Source organism: Bombyx mandarina, chromosome 07 (assembly GCF_030267445.1).
Source record: "Bombyx mandarina strain Sakado chromosome 07, ASM3026744v2".
NCBI classification, from domain to species: Eukaryota; Metazoa; Arthropoda; class Insecta; order Lepidoptera; family Bombycidae; genus Bombyx; species Bombyx mandarina.
The window spans coordinates 3,554,861-3,575,758 of NC_143214.1; the positions used below are offsets into that span (position 1 = coordinate 3,554,861).

The 20,898-nt window shown below is 35.9% G+C and overlaps 1 protein-coding gene across 4 annotated transcripts in view; it reads right to left on the minus strand.

Annotated features, from left to right (window-relative positions):
* cv-c (RhoGTPase activating protein) overlaps nucleotides 1-20,898 on the minus strand; it is a 334,600-nt gene that overhangs the window by 83,806 nt on the left and 229,896 nt on the right. Inside the window, exon 1 of one of the 4 annotated variants that reach the window (XM_089728610.1) lies at nucleotides 214-784. The exons of the other annotated variants lie outside the window; for them this stretch is intronic. Within the exon in view, the coding sequence (XP_089584736.1) occupies nucleotides 214-250 (37 nt within the window). The 5' untranslated portion in view covers nucleotides 251-784. Of the gene's footprint in view, nucleotides 1-213; nucleotides 785-20,898 lie in introns of those variants that run through there. 4 annotated transcript variants of the gene reach the window in all.

Below are 20,898 nucleotides of genomic sequence, written 5' to 3' on the forward strand. Positions count from 1 at the left end.
GGCTATATGAATTCCGATAGCCGCATTACACCGAATCGAGCTGGAGATTCTTTGATCAATTTATTTAAAAAAAAAACATAAAAAGTTGAACATAAGTAAACTCAAGAAAATTCATGAAAAACAATTCTAACATCTAACGATCTTCGACAAATCACAATTTACAAATTAAAACAAAAATTTAATGTAATAATAATAATAATAATAAAACATCACCTGTTATTTGATCGGCGCTCAAATTTGGAACGCTCATTGTATAAACACTTCTTAAAAGCCACTAAACACTAAAAATCAGCACAAAGCACAGGCACACCGACGCGCATCGTGAGATCAACACTGAATCACTAACTTTCATACCGTAAAACGCGATCATGAACTATTAACGGCTACTCTCAATATATTAACACGATTAAATAACAGTTTTTCCGAACGCGCTACGCTATAAAGACGTTGAAAAGTTACTGTCAGTTATGGTCTTCGATGGAGATCAACTAGAAATTTTATTAGCAAGCAAACGACAATCATTTAAATTTGTTAGATTATAGGTGTTATAGAAGCAACGTGTTTTAGTTGGATGCTAATGAAAATTTTTCGAACATCGAACGTGACCACGGATGTATGAGGCGCATAGGCAAATGCTGAAGGTGCCGGCCAGCAGTGAGATTACTTATCAGTGTTTATCGCGGTGGTCGTTACTCGCCTTCTTTAATCACTGGACGCGTCACCGATAGCGGTGAGTTTCACGGATGTCTAATGTTTTTAGCTGGATCCGCCACCACATCCGCGGTAATTTGAATGAGAAAATCAACAGTCTCATTGACATAATAAAAGTCTGGTTACAATTTCGATATCTTGGCTTTAGCTTAGATTTAACATTTTTTTTATTGCTTATATGGGTGGACGAGCTCACGGCTCACCTGATGTTAAGTGGTTACCAGAGCCCATAGACTCATACCCGTGCGGACTCCCAAGAGGTCCTACCACCAGTGATTACGCAAATTATAATTTTGCGGGTTTGATTTTTATTACACGATGTTATTCCTTCACCGTGGACGTCAAACGTGAACATTTGAAAAATTGTGAAAAAAATTGTGAAAAATTGGTACCCGCCTGCGGGATTCGAACACCGTTGCCTCGCTAGATACGAATGCACCGGACGTTTTATCCTTTAGGCCACGTATCCTTTAGGCCACGACGACTTCAACTTTCGTGAAATTATTTCCTTTTATTGCTGTCATGAAATTCCAAAAGAATTTAAACGGTATTTTTCAAGAGCTAACTTGTATGAAACTTTTAAATTATATTTATTATGTCTTGATTGGACGTCTCGTGTTGACCTTAAAAAACTGCAGCATACATACGACCTACGCACATGTCGCTTCCATTGACTCTTTATCTTCGTACCTCCGAGTGGTCACGTAACGCACGACTTAAAAAATTAAGGGAAATATGTAGAAGCTGTTATCTGTGCTGTCATTCAACATTGTTATAATTACATAATCTGTGCTACACGTTGGTTTTGTTCGTCACGTTTAGTTCACGAATGTATAACGATGTAAATAAAATTGTTATTTGTTTACTTATATTTGTTGTCTCGATAATTGTGTATTTAGTTCCTATAATGGCTAACACTGTAATAATAGTGATAAGTTCGACAATTTAAATTGAATGTCACTTGAGTAATACGTAAAAATTTTTGAAATGGAATTTTCGATTTATTTCCAGTATTAAATAACAATCACATTAATCTTATTCCGTCTTAAATTATGACAGTTTTCATTCACAAAAAAAACATTATGATGCAGAATTACTGTATTTTAGTTCACGATAGGGTGTCCATGATAATTTAAGTCGAATTTGAAATGTATTGATTTATTTACTACCAGAAGTGCGGGATTTTTTTTCCTACCTATGCTGATACCTTGGGAGGCTATTTCAGCTTCTCCTTGACGTGTAGGTGAGCTCACGGGGCTCAAAGCTTGAGTGTTGCTAACACCGGCCCTAGTAAGTGCGGTGCTTCGCAGAATCTACTAACGGATCGGAAACGCGACCCACTGAGAACATCCGGCGAGAAACTTAGTGGGCTATATCTATTGGAAGTGTGGGATAGTGCTTGGACTATGAAAGGATCAAAGTCCTACGATCAAAGAAAGGTTCTTTGAATTCACTTTGTCTAAATTTGAATAGCATAGTTTTTCTTATCAAAACTGATTGAAGGATTGTTTGTCAGCTTTTACCACCGGCAACTAAAACATAGACACATAATATATTTAAGTGCTGTCTGTATATTTGTGATAAGGCATCTTGTGAGCTCGTATTTGTAAAATCTACAACCGTGCTTATATCAGCCGTCCCGAAGAGTGAGGAAGCCGTTGTTTTAAAGAACTGACTTGTCTCAGATAGGTGGCAGTATTTGCATTGTCGATGTCTATGTGCTCCAGTTACCGCTTAACACCGTGTAAGCCATGCGCTCTTTTATCCGTCTAAGCAACAAAGTATTACATTTTCTGATTTACCACAAAACTAACTAACTATCATAAACTCGTAAGAACAAGAACGATTGAATGTGTATTTCGGATAAAAGAAATACCGGTATCTACATAAATAATAGCCTAATTAGAAGTGACAACATTTCCAAGTAAACATTCTATGACCAATCGTGATTTTCGGCAAATATCTGACGTCATCAACGCGCACTGCAGGTCTTTCCTCGATTCTCGTATCCTTAAGAAAATGACTCATAGATATAATTATGTCTAGAAATGGCATGATTTTTCTATTTAAAGAGAGTCGTATTTATTCAGTTATCTTATCGGAATCGATATAAACTGCATTGCCGCAGAACGGCCTTCGGCGAAGCAAAACAATAGGTTGTTACTGAAAAGTGCAACCGATTTAAATTAATGTTGCTAGATTTACCTTTGGTAGTTTCTCTATCTGGCTTTAGGAATGTGGAGTCAAAATAGTGTCATTCTTAATAAGGGTTATTCATGGGTCGGCCACCATCGTATTTTTCCATCGCGAATCATCTATGCGTTTTAGTCTCAAGAATGAGTGCGTTATTATTGAGATTTACATCCCATCTCAAAGGATAGATGTCAATTTTTACCCATCTCAAAGGATAGATGTTAATTTTTTTCATGTACATGTTTTTTTTCCTATCTATTCGCTGGAAGTCTAAGAGGCTATTCCAGTTATGCCCGAACGGGAAGGTGAGCTCACAGGCCAAACTTGAGAGAATTTGCTAACACTAGCCCTAGCAAGAGAAGTACTTCGCAGATCTTACCACCGGATCTGAATCGTGACCCACTGAGAAGATATGGCCAGAAACTCAGTTGGCATGTAAGAGTATATGTTTGATCTTTATATGGACATTCCTTTCTTTTCATTTATAACTAAATAAATGATAGGTTAAGTTGAGACGGAAGAACTTTGGTATGATAATTGAAAAAAATTATAAACGAGTCCAGAAATAAAAACACCCAAAAAAATTACGATAAAACAAACCGTATTTTTTTCGTAAATTACGATAACTCCTATAAATAATCTGGCCACACTGTTATAAGTATTGAAACAAGCCAGTACATCAGTATGAATTGTTACCGATTCCACGTAAGGCGTGACTCACTCACTACCTATCGATATTCATTTCATAATTTCTATTTGAAGTTTTTTGTTTTTATGTTTAAAGATTTCCGGGATTCCTTTTATCTAATCAGTATTGTTGATTTTGGTCTACTTATTGACTAAGGTCAAGCCTGTCGTTGTGGGTCGCTGACCGAGAGTCAAGGGTTGCGTCGGTAATAGCCATCGCGGGATTGAGATGACGTGTTTATTTTAAAATTTACTTTAAAAAATATTTTGTTTTGATAATCACTTTAAAAAAAATGGATTTTTCCAAAAATAACTTATTTATAGTTCCAAAAATGTTCAAGAAAGGAAAAAAATGTTAATAAATATTCCTGTTATATCAAATTTATTATATCGGATTTTTCTTTTAGTAAAATTGTTTCCTTAACATCATCAATAGCTACAATACAAAACCATTAAAAAAATTACTAAAACCCGTTGACAGCTCGGGAAGAAAATGTTACTTAAGTGTTTTGGCCTATTCATATTTCTAAAAATATTTACACATCCCAAAAAATTTACAGACACGCCACTCAATAAATTAAATTAGCATCGCACTCCCGATCACATAAACATGATTAAATTCCTGTATTCCCAAATTAAATTGTGGTTACCCGGTTTCAAAACAGATGGTGTACGATACGCCAAATCAGACATTCGGAAGATAATATTTCCCAGTATTTGATGACCGATGGGCTTGTTTTGAGGAAATCATTTAGATTAGTCTGAAGACGGATAGGAGGTGTGTAATTCATCTTGTATTTCTGATGTTGCTTTACAACATAGTATAACGATGTGTTGCTGATGTCCTGGAAGCCTTTTCATGTGAGTCCGCACGGGTAGGTACCACCACCCCGCCTATTTCTGCCGTGAAGCAGTAATGCGTTTCGGTTTGAAAGGTAGGGCAGCCGTTTTAACTATACTGAGACCTTAGAACTGATATCTCGAAGATTATTATAGAAGTACATTGTAGATGTCTATGGGCTCCAGTAACCACTTAACGGCAGGTGGGCTGTGAGCTCGTCCACCCATCTAAGCATTTGCTGCAGCTGGTGTATTATTTCTCAATTATAAACTCAATTTATAAGAAAACCTCTTTTTCTTCAACATGTTTTTCGTGGGCGATCATGGAGGCGTCTTATAAATACAACACTACATTAATAAATGTAAACCTGATGCTTTTGTTAATGCCACATGCGCTGTTTCGTTTTCCGATAGATTTCCTCTACATTTTTCACTGCAACATTTTCCTCTCTACATCATTAAAAATAAATGAACAGAAGCAGCTGATTTCTTGTATTTTTTTTAATTTATTTTTTAGATGGGTGGACGAGCTCACTACCCACCTGGTGTTAAGTGGTTACCGGAGCCCATAGACATTTACAACGTAAATGCGCCACCCACCGTGAGATATAAGTTCTAAGGTCTCAAGTATAGTTACAACGGCTGCCCCACCCTTTAAGCCGAAACGCATTACTGCTTCACGGCAGAAATAGGCAAGGTAGTGGTACCTACCCGTGCGGACTCACAAGAGGTCCTACCACCAGTAAAAACTATTAACTATAAGTATAAAGTATTAACTATAATGTGGTCACAAATTTTAATTACTTACAACAGCCGGTTTAATCAATATTCGAGTTTAAGAAATACGTTGGAACACCCAATGTGTGGTCGACACAAAAACGTCATAGTGACATGAAAAATATTACTTCACACAGTGACCAAGACAAGCGCGGATGAGGTATTAAGTGTTTATACAATAATCCTTGATTTGAACACCCTATCTGATGCAATCTTGTAGTGCGATTCTGCGGTATGTTCATAAGCGGAAGCGATTTTTTTTTTATGTAATAATTGTGTTTTAATAATCGGTAATACCAATAATAACCGATATTTAGAATATCTGCTACACCATCATGATGTACTAATCCTACCACGTATCATATGGGCTTACAATGAACATACATCCGCGGTGTCTCGGTATGGTATGGTAGTACGGTATGGTATGGTAGTACAGTATAGTATGGTAGCGGTATTGTATGTCCTGCTTCAAACGAGATTTGAGTAGAGCGGCTTCGTAGTGGCCATTATATTGTTGAAATGCATGAAGAGGATAATTACTTCCCATTTGGTAGACTTGATGCTTGCTCATCTATAATAGCATCAGGAAAAAAGGTCGTAGCCCTAAATAGTCTTTTCCGTTCAATAATTGCGACTCCGTCACTTCTTTAGTATCACTTAGGTCGTCAGATGATCTAGTACTACTAATTTAAATATCTAATGAATTTCAAAAGCTATTTTTGGTTATAAGATGAGATACGGATCAGGAAGGATCCTCATCATTATACTGCCAGTCGTCGCGGTGAATCAGTAATACGTTGGAGTACAATTGGAGTGATCTATCTGACTCAGGACATCATCTGCCTATCTGAGTCAAAAAACAACACACTCCAACTAATTAATTATTATAAAAATGAAAGAAATCGCTCGCTCATTTACTTTGATCGCTGTCTTAATATCTCGGCAATCTCTTTTATCTCCGCACCGTGTGGGCCGGAAGTCTGACCTATACAGCTTACCGACTGATGACCTCTTAAATACTTAGTGTAACTGTTTTGCAGTAAAATGATACTTTAAAAAAAATAAAGTTATAACGTGATTGTGATGATGAAGATAATGCCACTAATTTAACTCATTTGAAATTCGAAACTTAAGGTTTGAGACGGGGCACGCACATTGTTAGTGTTTCTGTGCATGTGCAGTGTGGGGAGTCAATAGATTGTTAAGCTTTTATTAAATGATTTTGGGAGTATGTCCACACCAAGACATTAATATTACAATGCTTGATATATAAGGTAGAAGAATAAATTAGATGCCCTTCAGAATGTTTCTTGTCGGAAATACACAAGACAGTGGTTTTTGCTCGGACTATTTTTAACGGCACGGGTTAAGTTTGCCCGCGCATATTTATAAAAAGCTGAAGATTCGAAGATTGTTAACTAGGATAGCGTGGTAAATTAGCATATTCACTAGTTTTTAAGGTACATTTTGAGTCTGTATGTTTGATGCTACCGACCTACATAATAAGTCGTAAAATGAAGTAAATATTCAATGCCCAGGCAGGACAGTGGTGACTACAATTGAGTCTTGAACATCACGTGTTAAGGTCTAAAAAGGCTTGCTCTCTGTTCATTGAATTTTGTATTTAGCATTATGAGGAAATATGTTTTTGGTTAATACCTGTCGATTCCATATGATTTTTTTGATCATTATGTTATAAGTAATACCAGAATATACATCACAATCTTCATAGCCACTAAGCTGTAAACACCACGAAAACCAAAAAGTATACGAAATTTAAAAAAACTGTTAATGTAAGCAACAGAGAGGAAATTAAGCCTTAAAAATAGTTTTAGCTATTTCCAATAAACGTGAAGAGATTTCTTTATAGACAATATTTAGGGGCTTGCAAAAAGCAAACATAACCTAGTCGTACCCTATCCTTTAACCAATAAGAACTGCATTCCAACGGCCTCATACAAATTCACTGGTCTTCATGGGGGTTCCCATAAACCATGGTCTGCGACATTTTTACGACGATCCTCACTTGTCTGCGCGTTGTGGACTCGCATTTTATATGGTGTTTAAGATCCGGTGTACTGCAGTTGAAATGTTTAGATTGTAAACTGACATTGAAATTTAAGGAATCTTCAGTCTTGGAATTGATGTTTAATGGGTTTCTTGGGAAATCTGTTTTAGTTAATTAGTGTGTGTGGTAATAAACTATCGTACTCACGTGGGTACATTTTTGTTAGCTTAGATGGGCAGACAGCTTTACGAATTACTAAGTTTCAGAAAGAGGCTTAGACGTTGATACCTCTTTTTGTGAGCACTCGCTTTAACACCAGTGTTCAAGATAGAATGGTAGTCCAAAAAGACCGCGTTCGCATGTTCGTCGCGTCGTTTCCTCACTGCTGATGGTCATGACCATCATTCTTAGACAGGATTTTATTTGTTGTTATGTCTTTCCAGCGTTTCTGATTATTGGCCGCGTGAAGGGTTTCGTGGAATGGGGTTTATAGTGTGGTACGTATTTGATTGACCTAATTTGTCGGGCTGCACCTGTGCGGTCTCTATTCCCTGTCACGAATAGTCACGTTCGCATGTTCATACTAAAATTTAATAATAAGTGGGAGTGAGTGCCTAAAATAAAGGCATGTGCTCGTCACCTACTCCGATTACTGTAACTTCTATGTCACCAGGGATCAATAGACCCTGGACGATAATGTTCAGATTATCCGAGGGACACCGTTTTATAACCAAGGTATTTTATATTAATAACAAGTAATTTTCTTTTTTCAAAGCGATTTTTTATATATTTAAACGTAATTATAATAAATCGCTACCGCCTATTTAACATGCTGTCAGTCAGATGTATCCTATCACAATTCGATGGTGATCGCGAAACAAAATTCGTAATAAATTCGATTTGTTACTATGGAAAGTGACAAGACGATCGTTCGTTCAGTTTATGGTGGATTCATTGCTGTCGGTGACACTTGTTTAAGTTTATAGTGAATTTTAACGATCCATTCGCCGTGTTTTGTCACGTATCCATATTGGAAATTGGAAAGTTGGGCCAATGTTTGCTAGTTAAGGCGAGAGTTTCACGTTGCAATGGATCTCGTAATTTTATGTTTATTACTAGGAAATAATTTTTAACAAAACTTTTTTTTTTTTGGATTCAGCCGCATTTGTGGACTACTACTATATAACTATGGATATAACTATGTCGGTACGTACCTAACGCGCTTTGCTGAATGACCTTCACGATGAAGGAATAAGAGGGTGTAATAAATTTACTTAGCTTGTAGGTAGGAGAGCGTAATATGAACATGTCGAAGTAGATACCACTTTTTTTTTCTAAGCTGATAGCCTTGAGAGGCTATATCAGCGGAGATACAACCAACCTTCCTATTTATAAATAATGTGTGTTTCGGTTCGAAGGGCTCTTATGTAATACAGTCGAAACATCGACCTCAAAAATCTCATGGGTGGCGACATTCACATTGTGAGATATTTACAAACCGACAATATGTGTGACATTTTATCTGTGTTTCCTTTAGTTAATCAGTCTAATGTTAATAGATTTTCTGTTAAACTTTAAGCTAATTTTTTATCGATAGTAGTAACCAGATTCGATTTTCAATTCCGTTGATTGTCCAATATTCAATATTTAGTTTGCCTTAATAATAAATTCGTACTAGCGCGGGTTCGTAACAAGCCAACAATCACAGTCCACTGAGTTTCTCACCGGATCTTCTCATAGCGAGACCGATCCGGTGGTGATTCTGCGAGGCACTGCTCTTGCTGGAGGTAGTGTTGGCAAATTATCTCAGGTTGAGCCCATGACCTTGCTTACCCGTACGGGCGGGCGTAGTTGGAATAGTCCTTTAAGGCTACCGGCGAATGGGTGGGGAAAAAAATCATATCTTACTCATAAAAGATATATTGATCTACTGAAGGTAATAAAAGTTCACAAGCCATCATCCGAAATTGCCCGTATTAAGATTAGCCATATTTGGTGGCTGAACATTGGCTTCGAATTGGCCAACATCAAACCGCAGCCGTGACGAGCTTTCGATTCTTGGAAAATAACGTTTTCACTTTTTATGATAATAATTTCGTTGGAAATTTTTAATGTGTTTTGATTTCGGAACCAATTATAAACTAATTGAAGTTGCCCATGCTTTTACTTCACTTAATCCGTCCATGAAAAGCCCGTATCTAGTTTCAATCTATTTACCTGTTATCATCATATGGGTCATTTGTCCACCGTTTTTTATTTTTTTTTCTATTGCATTTCGTCTGCCTGTTTCATTTACTAAAATTAATTAACGCAAAATTATAATTTGCGTAATTACTGGTGGTAGGACCTGTTGAGTCTGCGCGGGTAGGTACCACCGCCCTGCCTATTTCTGCCGTGAAGCAGTAATGCGTTTCGGTTTGAAGGGTGGGGCAGCCGTTGTAACTATACTGAGACCTTACAACTTATATCTCAAGGTGGGTGGCGCATTTACGTTGTAGATGTCTATGGGCTCCAGTAACCACTTAACACCAGGTGGGCTGTGAGCTCGTCCACCCATCTAAGCAATATAAAAAAAATAAAAAAAATGCCTTAATCATATTCGTAAATTTTATAAATTTGCTTAATTGCTCGTGGAATGGCGTTTGGTTCGCCGGCACAGGCAAGAACCATTATCCTACTTGTTTCTGCCACGGATCAGTTATGCGGATGGAAAGCAAGCTATTAAGCGATGCTATTGACGCTTTGACCTCTCAAGGTGGGTGGCGGTATGCGAGCCACAATTCCATAGGCTTCGGTAACACCAGATGAGTGTTATTAGACCGTTTACTCAACGAATAAAAATAAAAGAAACATTGATTTTGTATCTCACTAATAATTTTCAACGTTACAAATTTAATGGCCGTGTACTTTGAAAGTATCAAGCTAGATCCGTCTGACATCATGAATGCCTTTTAAAAGTATTATGTACATTTAACTAATATTGCGAAATTCTCATTACAATGTAATAATCGAAGCATCTGTTGAGAATTAGCATCCGCCTACGTCTCCGCCCGCGCGGCGGCGATATCATAAATAAAACATTTTGCACATCGACGGCAGCAGTTAGCTGATGACATGTTTATTGTTAAGAGAACAGAAGAGTATTTATTTATGGCATTCAAAGGATGCCTACATTCTAAGGACTTGATTTTTGGTTGTAGTTGGCTTAGGCGAGGGACGGTTAGTGGCCGGGAAAGTTAAAAAAATATGCTAATATTGATCACTCGAAAGCGAATGTTTTTTTATTAAAATTATTTTATATATTTGGGAAGCTAATAGTATATTACATTGAAATAGCACATTAAAAAGAGTAAAACAAAAACGCAATAAATTTCCACCATCAACACGACACATGAGCAGACAGTACAGAAAAATATATTTAAATCAATTTATTTATTTATTTCATTTTCTTATCATATATCAAAAATATCATTTTCCTTTATAATTTTATTTTCCTATGTTTTAACTAATATTTTATTGCATTTGTGTGTTTCATAAATAAAATGAATAGATAATTTTAAATTTAAATTCTTTGACATTACAAATGAAAAAAATAAGTGGTTCGATTTTTATTGTTTTCATTAAAAATGTATTAAATATATTTTAGAATGACTTGTTACCTAAATTGCAAAATTTTATCGGCTATATTTTAAAAATTATGAATTCCTTAAAAGTCAATTCATCGCGACTATATTAATATTATGCTTACCGTGAGAAACTAAACCAATTAACTTTATTGTAACTCATAACGAAAACTGCCACTAAAACAATTAATAAGAAACTATATAATTACACATACACCGGAAACTATCTAAGCACGCGACGTGTTCAATTTTCCGTCTTAACAGCAAATAATTAAGTTTAGTTTCCTGTGACAGCTAATCATCATTTTACCTAATTTGCTATTTCAACCTTACTAATGTAATAAATAAGGGTCATTTTAAATAGTTATAAATTAACTTGGACCATAAAGTGATGAAATTTGTAAAAGTAATTTTGTTTCCGCTCAAATAATTTATCTAATCAAAGTGAAACAGTGTTTAGTTGCGATTGGATTAATTGTATTAATGAAACACATTGATTAAACTTTTTGACTTATATTGCCTAATTATGCAGTTGAGAATCAAGAAAATTTGATTAACAAACCTTTACAAACAGACGTAATAATTAAGAAGCAAAAGTTCATGGCCTAATAGCCTAAAAAAAGATGCATAATGACGCGATACGCGATGCTAATTTTCTCGATTATTCAATGTCTCGATTGCTAAAGTCGAATCGCTTGAATTTTACACCCAAATAATCGGAAAACTATGCTAATATCTATATATTAATATGTGAAGCAAAAACTTTGTATCCCTTTTTACGAAAATTGCGCGGAGGGAGGAGTATGAAATTTTCCACACTTATCGTGAACATAGAGAAGAAGTGCACAATGCTAATATTTTTTTCAAATAATGCATAATAGACACATTAAATCAACAAAGAAAACATTACACACACTACATATCATGTATTTGACGTACACACGCATGCATACTATTTATTGTCAAACTTTTGTTCTTGACGTCTGCTTTCAAATTGAGATTAAATATTGTTTGTCTTTGTTAATATTTTTTATAGTGTAGCCTTGGCGAAATTTGTGATTATAGAAGTATAAAATACAATCATAATAGTGTACAAACTTACAATTCCAATTAATTATAGTCGAATTTCGACTACTGCGGGACCTCTAGTATGTTATAAATTTGGATGAGTAGATTAATCGTGATAATTTTAAATCATGGTCAGGATATATGACCAAAGTAATAAAATAATTGCATTGACCTCCTAGGTACGTGCGCAAGTTTTCAACTTAATCGATGTTCCAGAAGTTTGTAAAATTAATTACGCACGGAGAGATTCCGTTACTCATATGTATAAACAGAGTAAGCAAAGCATGTTCAATAATCAAATTTATCAATCGACTCGTCATCCTGAAATCGAAATTCATTCTATATATAAATGCTATTAAAAAAAAATAAGCCGTTAATCATTCGATGCCCCAAGTGAAAAGCCGACAGAGATCTGTCATGCGTGTTTATTATTTTTTAATGTTTAGGAAGCATCGCTCCTTAGATGTTTCGTAACGGCTCGTACGTGGCCGTAAATGTGTTGAACTTTAATTCCACTTTAACAAACATTAAATTCTTAAGACAACACTTAAAAGCCGAGATGAGTGACATCGGTGGGCCTGCATTTGTTGTTGTATGCCTCAAGCCATACGAGGTTGTAGCCAAACAAAAAAAATTCAGCTAAAGCGCGTTCTAGCTTGAAAGGTAAAATTATCCGTATTTATTATTACATTATTATAATTGAAGACATGAGTGGATGAAAGGGTTAAGTACCATTTTTAAGATTTTTTAGTTTTTACATTGAATGAAGGTGCTGTGCCTATAAACCATATTAGACCTTAAAACTCCGGGCTTAAAGGCTATTTTTAGAAATTGCATGTGATGAAGGCTAAAATACAATAAAAGTTTGTTGCCCGTTTTCTCAAAATAAACAAATTGTATCAAATTGTAATGTAATCCCCTTCATCCACTCATGTCTTCAATTAATATGAGTTCAAATAAATGTTTATTTGCAAACTGGGAATTTAAGTTATGCTCATTGAACTTGGTTCTGAAAATCTGTTGTTAAGTGTGAAGCCTGAGCTATCAATATCTTGTCTTTCTCTCACGGAGCAGTAATGCATTCCGATGTGAAGAATGAGATAGCCGTTATGGTTTTTTTTATTACTAAGATGGATGGATGACCCCACTGACCACCTGGTTGTGAGTGGTCATCTGAGCCTATAGACAGCAACCAAGTTAATGCTACCATCCATCTTGGGACATGAGTTCTAAGTCTCAGCTTTTACAGAACAACGGTTGCCCCACCCTTCAAACTGAAACGCATTACTACTGCTTGAGGGCAGAAATAGGCAGGGTGGTTGTACCTATCCGGGCCGGCTCACAAGATGCCCTACTACTTATTTAAATATTGATCTCATATCTCAGGATAAAAAGCGGTTCTTAACAATTTAAAACCAGATAAACCGCCTACAGAAAAGAACAATGAAAAAAACCCTTATCTTTATTTACATACGATACACTACAACGATGTACTAACGACAAGCGTTTTTAAATTATTCTTAATTTGATTATAATCCCGCTTCAGCTTACGTCTTGTAGCCCCGAAAAGTTAGTTAGGGCAACTCAAATATGTTACGTTTAGTTTGTTTTGAACGTAATAGCACTTAAGAAAAAAGGACTTAGCGAATTTGTTCAAGCTCTTGTTTACTATACGAATTCCATTTTTGTATGATAAAATTGTTTTCGAAATATGTAATGTATTTGGGTACATTAAATTAGAGAAATAAAGCTTTTTCACTAGAATTAGCCATCGCATTAAGATTTGCAATATGAATATACGCCGGTGGTTTTAAAATAATGATAGTTTAATGATAGGATATCAAACGAAACTCATCTAAATTATTGTAAGGTTTAATATAAGCACTTATAGAAGTACTGTCCTATTTTGATTTTATGTATTCCTATTTGAGTAACTGTTTGCCAGTCGTTACCATAAAACATTTAAAGGAATTTCTGTCTACGTTGACTAATTAGCATTTAATTATTTAGAATAGAAAATAAGGAGAAAATAAAGGAGAAACCCCATTTTGGGCCTAAGCGTTACACGAATGGGATATGTACCAAAAAATTCGTCTATTTTGCTTGATTAACCTATTAAAATCTTAGCTTCATTGACAATGGCCAAGTGTAGAAAATAAGTTGAATTCAATTTTTTGTTTTAAACAATCTTTGTAAACATCTGCAACACTTATTTCAATATACGTAACTAGCTCCACAAACGTGCGGATTAGAATTAGAACATCCATAAAATAGGATCGATTTAGTGGAAATCAAGTGTAAAAAATAATTAATACTCTTTTGCTTTAGGATAAATGACTGTTTTTATAGGTATTTTAATCAATGTAAATAGAGTATGGCCATCGAATCGTGACACAACTACTTACAATGGCGGCAATTCAAAATATCTACAACTGACAACATTAAATATAGCATGAAAGGGTAGTTTTGCATTTTTATATTAATGTGACTATGCCATAGAAAAACACAAATGTATCAAATCGTGTTATGTTATCTTTAATGTTGCCAACTGAAGATATTTTGGATTTTGCCGTAAAGCAGTAATTCGTTTCAGTTTGAAGGGCGGGGCAGCCGTTGTAACTATACTGAGACCTTAGAACTTATATCTCAAGGTGGGTGGCGCATTTACGTCGTAGATGTCTATGAGCTTCAGTAACCACTTAACATCAGAACTAAAATGAAATGAAATGTGATGAGATAATATGGGAGCACGTAATGATTTATATTTTATATAAAAAAGCTATCATATAAATATAGTATTTCATATAAAAAAGTTTTCATTAAAATTAAAATAAGACTGACCTAAAGTCTTAGTTACCAGGTCATAAAATCCCTTAAAAAAATCATTTCGTGCGCAGCGCGTTTCGCATTACGTTGTTTTTAATTTTTGGCTTTCGTTCGTTTTCGTAAACAACCTAACGCGCGATTTCTCGTAACAGGTTCCATTTTTATTTTAAAGCAACCTGTTGCTGCAACAGGTTTCGTAAAAAATTACTCATCTTTAGTAGGAAATAGCCTCAAAAATATCGTTTTTATTAAAATATCTCGAACAATAAACATAACCTAAAATGTAAACATTGTCTGATTTTACCAATTTGGCCATTGCTGGGAGACCTGAAAATTGGGCTCATGAAACCTTCTTAGGTATTGTAACTTATGCCCAAATTCTAGCACTGTAACGCCAGGCCCAAGTTTGTATGGATTTCGGGTTTGTCCTTTAACCAAATTCAGATTTTGCTAAGCATTTGAACATATCCAATTAAAATCATCCCTAATTAATGGTTAATGAAAGCTTATGGTATTATTATTGAAAACTGAAGGGATTAATACTTATTTGCTTTAATAATGTAAGAGACAACATCATAGCTCACTCTCATTCTTACCTCTCACGCATTGTTTGAAGAAGGAAATCTCGTTTCTTTATTTCAAGAACACAAAACCCAGTCTCCCTTTGGAACCAGAAGAGATCCGCCCGCCACCAAACACTAATCGCTATAGACAATATAAAATTATGCATTAATTCTAATAGTATAAAAATATTTGTAGCCCATTCTTTAATTTTATTTAATACCATTATCGAAAACATTTAAGCGGACAGTTTTGGAGGCGGCGAAAAAAACAAAAGTTCACATTCCCATTCCTAATGTTATCTATCTACGAAGATTTTTTGAAGTTCTAAGCTTCCTGTTTGTCACGGAAAATTTCCTGACGCAATTCTCTTATCGGTCATTTTAAAGAGACGTTACATAAATAAGGGAACCCGTTATGTAATGATAAGCATGTAGGGTAGAGACTCTAATAACTTTGGTTAGATGAGCCTGTGGACATATTTTAACTTTCTTTTATTCTTGCTGTGGCATACTATGCTATGCTTATAACATGCCTTACTACGAACGAGGAAATTGATTTCGAATGCCCACTTGACTACACAATACATAAAATCAGTCCTATTTTGTGAAACGATAGAGGATAACAATGAGGGAATAAGATATATTTACTTCATCGTATAACATACACACTAGTAATTTTTCTGTTTATTGCTTAGATGGATGGATGAGCTCACGGGGTGCTAAGTGATTATAGAAGCCCATAGTCATCAACAATGTCAAGGCCGCCACTCACCCTGAAACAAGTCAGTTCTATAGAATAATGGCTGCGTAGTCCTTCAAATCGAAACGTCTTACTCTTTCATGGCAGAGAGAGGCAAGGTGGTATCTACCCGCGTGGGCTCATAAGATTCCCTACCACCTCTAGATTCAGATTTATTTTACGACTTAGCTTTGAAATTTGGAAAATAAAAAATATATTACATTTTTTCTTGATGACCCTAAATCTCGCCAATAACTTACCTAATGCGTAAATCGGTATATACAAGTAGATGAGATAGTGGTATTTAGTTGTTTTTTGTCTTTGCCTATTTTTAAATTGATTGTTTCCATTCTCGCCAAACCCATCTCTCTTATATTTGTCTGCGACTTGCACAAAACAACGAAAGAAAAATTTAAAACAATAAATTGCCAACTACGCGCTCGCCATACATTATTGTCAATGACAAGTAATGATTAATTGAAACAAGTGTTGAATGCATAAAAGGTACACAATTCGGATTGTCCCCATTGTATCGTGATACACAGGGAATAATCACTGAGTCACATCATGGTACGTGCGTCGGGCAAGCCACTACTACCGGATCGTGGTTTAAACGAAAAACATTCGAGATAAAAGTGATTTTAGAATTTGAATATGGTATTTATAAAAATCAGAAGTCACACCAAATTTTTTTGAACCTCATTGACCTAAGACGCATTAGGATGGTCTAGGTTAGAGTTATCCTACACCTGATTAAAATCGGAATAAGGATTAGGAAATTGCAAACGCTTGAGGAGGCCAGGCCATACCTTCTGATTATTAATCCGGTAGATTACTATATTAAATGTCATTTAATAGTAACGTTATCATTACCGATATAACATCAAATTACTTGTGGGTCTTTGTTTATTCTCACTAATAAATAAGTTAATCCGAAGCAGCAAGGTCCAGATTCGTTAGATACCTAGTATTAGAATCACATCCGATTATCAGATCCACCCGTGTATCTTCAACTTTAGCGACCTCAGCTAAACTCTAATCTATTAACACTTAAAGAAAAAGCCTTTGGAACGTATGTTCTCCAAAGCATTTGAAAACACAAGGTCAACTTACACTAAGCTCGTTATATTACCCAATTTAATTTTAACGACTTGCAACTAAAGCTTACTAAAATAAATCATTACTAATCCATATTTAACTGTCAGATTTTAATTTCTATATCGCACGAACCGCGACACGACGAGTACACGCAAAACGATAAACCCCTTGGTGATAAACCACAAGCCCCATCGAAGACAATAGCTCTGATAAATGAACAGACAGTACGATTTGTCGACATTGGCCAGTGATTTGTCAAATTTTGTCTGATAAACGATAGGTGACCACCGGTGTCGCGATCACAAATATGATATCGTATGAGTAATGAATACTATTGTGTTACTTAAAGTAAACAATGGTACGGGCTGTTTAATAACTCCGATTTTCACGTTATACAGCTGTTGTTTTAATCTGACTCGATGGTGATTTGTTTTCGAATGAATTATTTCTGGATTGGTTAAGCAATAAAGGCGTTTGCTGTAATTAATTAAATTTGATTTTATTTATCATCATCAGTGCCGAAAGAAAGCCCGCAAAATTATAATTTGCGTAATTACTGGTGGTAGGAACTCTTGTGAGACCGCACGGGTAGGTACCACCGCCCTGCCTATTTCTGCCTTGAAGCAGCAATGCGTTTCGGTTTAAAGGGTGGGGCAGCCGTTGTAGCTATAGTGAGACCTTAGAACTTATATCTCAAGGTGGGTGGCGCATTTACATTGTAGATGTCTATGTGCTTAGGTAGCCACTTAACACCGGATGGGCTGTGAGTTCGTCCATTCAGCTAAGAAATAAAAATAATAATAAAAAAAGATAGTATTGGTTATTTTGAAATTCAGTTTCCACGACGTCCGCTTCGTGGCGATTCAGAGACCTCGTAGTTTTATCAGAAATAATTTAAGATCTATAATATATTTGTTTAATAGATAATTTATTTACCGTCTTTTACGTGTTATTACGTGCTTGAATACGTTTTTTTTTGTCCATTCACAACGCGATATCTTCGCCAAAACTAAATAGATCGATTGAAATGTTCCACGAACAAAGCAGCAAACTATAAGCACAAACAAAATAGACTTGAAAAATATTTTATTCCAATTTTGTTTTGCTCGGGTCAATTGAAAAGTACTGTTTCAGATTACCAAAAAAAAACACAAATAAACGATGAAATATTAAAATATTATTACATATTCGGCTGTCCATTGATTTATTTGACAAAGGCGAATCGGTAAGCACACAACGCTATCTAAAGTACGCTTTTAATGCTGATGCATTGTCGAAGTGTAGTCGATGTGATTTATCAAGACTTGTCTGGTAGATTGCATGATTTGATCGACCGCCAATGTCGCGATCTTGATACATATTTATAGAATTAAGTAAGTGTTTGCAGCGTTTCAGTATTCTATTCTATTATATTCTGAGAATATCAATTATTCAGCGGTAGGTACATCTTGAATCATAGGGCACTCATCAAAGTCAAAAATTCATAACGGTCTTAAAGCAGAAATAGTCAAAATGGAAACATTTTAATGTGCAGCCTTACAATACATACTAGCACCAGTATTTATGATAGTTTTGTGTGTTTTTTTTATTATACGAAGCAAATACCTCATGGTTCGAGAACACGTGTTAAGCATGTGTTTTCATAAAGGTATTGATACTAATGCCTTTGAAGGCAGACGAACATACGGCCCACCTGATGGTGAGTGGTTATCGTTGCTCGTGGATATCAACAATACCAAGAGCACAGCCAAGCCGCTGCTTACCGTTGAGTACTGTTAATGCTGGATTTGACACACAACACACAAGGTTACTGGTTTGTGCAACTTCGTATCAACAAAGTCAATTTCACACTGCTGTCAGCTCGTTTGGAGCTAATTTCAGTGGTTCTCCGGGCCAAAAGCTTCAACAGCGTTTAAGCTCATAAAGCCCATCCAATAGCGGCGTTGGTTGCGACATCTTTTCCTCTTTCGTTTTAATAACACCTCTATCTGGACGCATATTTACGAAACGCCCATATACCCGCATCCGATAAAATCGCATCAAATTAAGATAAACAAAAATTCACACGCATTGTTCTAAGAAACGCCCACGCGAAAAAAAACGTATTATTAAACTCATTACGAAACGACAATTGCATAAACTACCGCAAAACAATGTTATTTATAATGTTTTATTTATAGCGAAATAAAACGTGTGCTCATTGTATTCAAATTTCGACTTTCGCCAATCATATTGTTTGTGGGGGCTTTCACGGGTGTAAGTACCCGGGTGTTTTACTGGTGGGTGTAAATTAGAAACTTCAGCACACCGTCACGATCATCATCCTTGTGTTGAAATTAGACTCAGACAATATTTATCGTGTCTTGTTTTTCGATTCAAAATTTTACCAGTCCCATCTTTTTGGAACGCAAAGAAACGATACTTTAAAGAAGAGTAGGACAGCTATATTTTATTTGCCTATTTCTGTCGTGAAGTAGTAATGCGTTTCGGTTTGAAGGGCGGGGCAGCCTTTGTACTGTAAAAACTGAGACCTTAGAACTGTTATCTCAAGGTAGGTGGCGGCATTTATGTTGTAGATATCTATTAGCTCCGGTAACCTTAACTTAACATCAGGTGGGCCGTGAGCTCGTCCAGCCACCTAAGCAGTAAATAAAAAAGAAGCTTAATGATTGATTTATTTTAAATTTCAATACAAACTACTTCACTATAACTTATTATTTAATAGAGAGGTGCGATTGATTCGCGTCAGGAATCACAAAGATAGTGGTACCAAACCAAAGTGCCTTACGACTAATACATAATGACTTAACACAGGCATGTACTTCAGAAACTATACTTTAAAAATTTCCCAGCACTTATTAACATAAGTGACATTCACGTTTATTATTCTATTTGTAAAATGTAAATTTATCATACCTTATATGTACTGTCTACCTAGTTACCCACAAACATGAACAGACTATTTCAACGTCTCCATGTCAAGTTTCCTTTTAAAATAGGCCTCAATTCTCCCACAGAAGTTTAAAAAAAAAGGGCTTGGAATGTAGACGCAAGGGCAGCGGTTGAACGCATATTATATTGTGTTTATGTATACAAGCTTAGTACTTGAATGATAGTGTTTATAATATAATGTTAGTTTATGATCATTTTTACTGGTGGTAGGACCTCTTGTGAGTCCGCGCGGGTAGGTACCACTACCCCGCCAATTTCTGCCGTGAAGTAGTAATGCGTTTTGAAGGGTGGGGCAGCCGTTGCAACTATACTGAGATCTTAGAACTTATATCTCAAGGTGGGTGGCGCATTTACGTTGTAGATGTCTATGGGCCCCAGTAACCACTTAGCACCAGGTGGGCTGTGAGCTCGTCCACCCATCTAGGCAATAAAAAAATGTATATATATAAAACTGCGGTTGAGTTTTAATTTGACAGCATTAGGAATAACATGTACCTACAGTCTTTTAGAATTGATGACCCACGCTAAAGCTCTGACACGGAGGACAGACTGAGAACATGTCAAGAAGGACCATCTTCCAGGCTTATGAGTTTAATCATTAAGTGGATTTTGGTTCGCAGAAAACAACCTCGAGAATATCCAGCCCACTGAGTTTCTCGCCGGATCTTCTCAGTGGGTCGCTTCGCAGTGCTCTTGCTAGGGTCAGTGTTAGCAACACTCCAGTTTGAGCCCCGTGAGCTCACCTACACACGTTAGGGCGAAGCTGAAATAGCCTTTCAAGGCTATCAACAAAGGTAGAAAAAAAAAAGAGAA